Source organism: Dermacentor silvarum, chromosome 4 (assembly GCF_013339745.2).
Source record: "Dermacentor silvarum isolate Dsil-2018 chromosome 4, BIME_Dsil_1.4, whole genome shotgun sequence".
Taxonomy (NCBI): Eukaryota; Metazoa; Arthropoda; class Arachnida; order Ixodida; family Ixodidae; genus Dermacentor; species Dermacentor silvarum.
In genome coordinates, this window is record NC_051157.2 from 170,729,408 (window position 1) to 170,731,244 (window position 1,837).

Consider the following 1,837-nt stretch of genomic DNA (forward strand, 5'->3'; position numbering starts at 1 on the left):
ATGCCTGTTTTCAGCAGGGGCATTGCTTAAATCCATAGGGCCCCTGTCCCTGTGGCCACGGAGAGCCAGACCTTGTCGCCCGCAAAAAAAAATCCTGAATAATAGGCCGTTCACTTTCTTCTGTTTTCTCATATTTTACTTTGCCTGCCCTGGTCCAGCTGATCAATCACAGGGCACGCGTCCTGAAAAGTTTGGAGAAATTATCAGCTGCTAGCTGACAGTCACGGTGATATTTAGTATTTTCGTGTGTGGGGGAGATTGCGAGCGCGCGCTTCCATTTATGGAACGGCTTGGACACGAGCGTCCAGTGCGCGCATGTTGGCCCAAGTTTATAAGAACATTAACCCCATAAAGTTCTAGAATTGAAAATCTTTAAAGCATGCCTTTGGAAATTTCAGCGCACCTTTCGCGTCAAAAGTTTATGAGAACTGTATACCCATAAGTTTCGTAATGAAATCCATGCGCTCCGTATATTCCGCGGCCGCTGCGAGATGCCGCAACGCGCCCGCTCGCTATCGAAAAGCCGTTGAAAGTTTGTGCTCGGAGGGGACTCCTTGCGTTACGTGACTCCAGGTGCAAGGGCGTTATCTCGAAATCCAGCCCGAGTTCGCAATGCTCGTGCGAAATGTCTTTTCGAGCGTGGAAAAGGACATTGTAGACAAAATCCAGAATGATTGCCGGCGTCGGTGGTAGTTTTGGTCGGCGGTGCATGCCAGCACGAAAAAATTCGGGGGGGGGCTGAAGCCCCATCAGCCCCCCCCCCCCCTGGCTACGCGCCTGCACCCAAGGGCCAAAGGCGTTGGTCTCATGATCAAGCTGGTCTGATCATGAGAATGGTTAACCCCAAGAACGGGAACAGCAAAGGACACGTCACCGGACCTAACTTTCGGCAACAATGGCAGAGTCGTCAACTGGACCAACTTGCGGAAGACCTCGGCAGTGACCACTGTATAATCATGTTTCAATTAATACAATGCGGGTTCGGCATAGATTAGGGAAAGCCACCATAAACAAATGGGTAGCTTAGAGAGAAATAGAGGCAAACCGCACCGTGTGGAAAGCACTACAGAATGGACGGAATCATCAAGTCCCATGCACAGAAGTACTGCACGGGAAATTGCGACAACGGTCGAAACGACGGCAGTCGACGGGTACTTAGTACACCTGTGGGAAGCGCGGAGAAGCTGACCAGACGGTGGAAGAGACAGAGACATAACAGCAAGCTCAGGATCAGGATAGCCCAGCTTGCGCAGGAATCCAGTGAGTACGCACGGCAGCTGCAAGACACCAATTGGCTTCAGCTTTGTGATACACTTAAAGGAATGCTTAGCACAAAGCCAACGTGGGCTATTCTCCGGAGTATGATAGATCCATAAGGAACAAGGACACCACAAGCCGAACACTCAAATTAATCGAACGTGAATACGATGGCACGACCGATGCCCTCATTGAGGACATTAAAAGCATGTAGATAGGAGCGCATGACACAAATCTATGCAAATACAGCTATAAGGACCTGACAACGCCGAGCTGGACTAGCCCATAACGGCAGAGCTCTATGCAGCCGCATAATCTTTCCGGAAAACACCGCACCGGGTCCGGACCAGGTTACCAATGCGATACTGCGCAACCTCTGCGGGAGTCACTGAAGCAGCTCACGGCCTAATTCAACGATAACGTATGGTCCGATGGCGGGCGGTACCGGAAGACTAGAAATCGGCTACAATCATACTCCTACCTAAACCGGGTAACCTAGAGATCTACGTAACCTCAGGCCAATATCGCTCACGTTGTGCGTAGGGAAGCTTTTTGAGAAGGTGATCCAAACCAGAGTAAG

General features: G+C 50.6%; 1 protein-coding gene across 1 annotated transcript in view; it reads right to left on the reverse strand.

Moving 5' to 3' along the window:
* Positions 1-769: 769 nt before the first annotated feature.
* The window catches only part of LOC119449038 (uncharacterized), a 179,405-nt gene continuing 178,337 nt past the window's right edge, over positions 770-1,837 (reverse strand). Inside the window, exons 23-24 of the mRNA XM_049666622.1 lie at positions 1,190-1,277; positions 770-777 (exon numbers count right to left, since the gene is read on the reverse strand). Of these exons, the coding sequence (XP_049522579.1) occupies positions 770-777; positions 1,190-1,277 (96 nt within the window). The remainder of the gene's footprint in view (positions 778-1,189; positions 1,278-1,837) is intronic.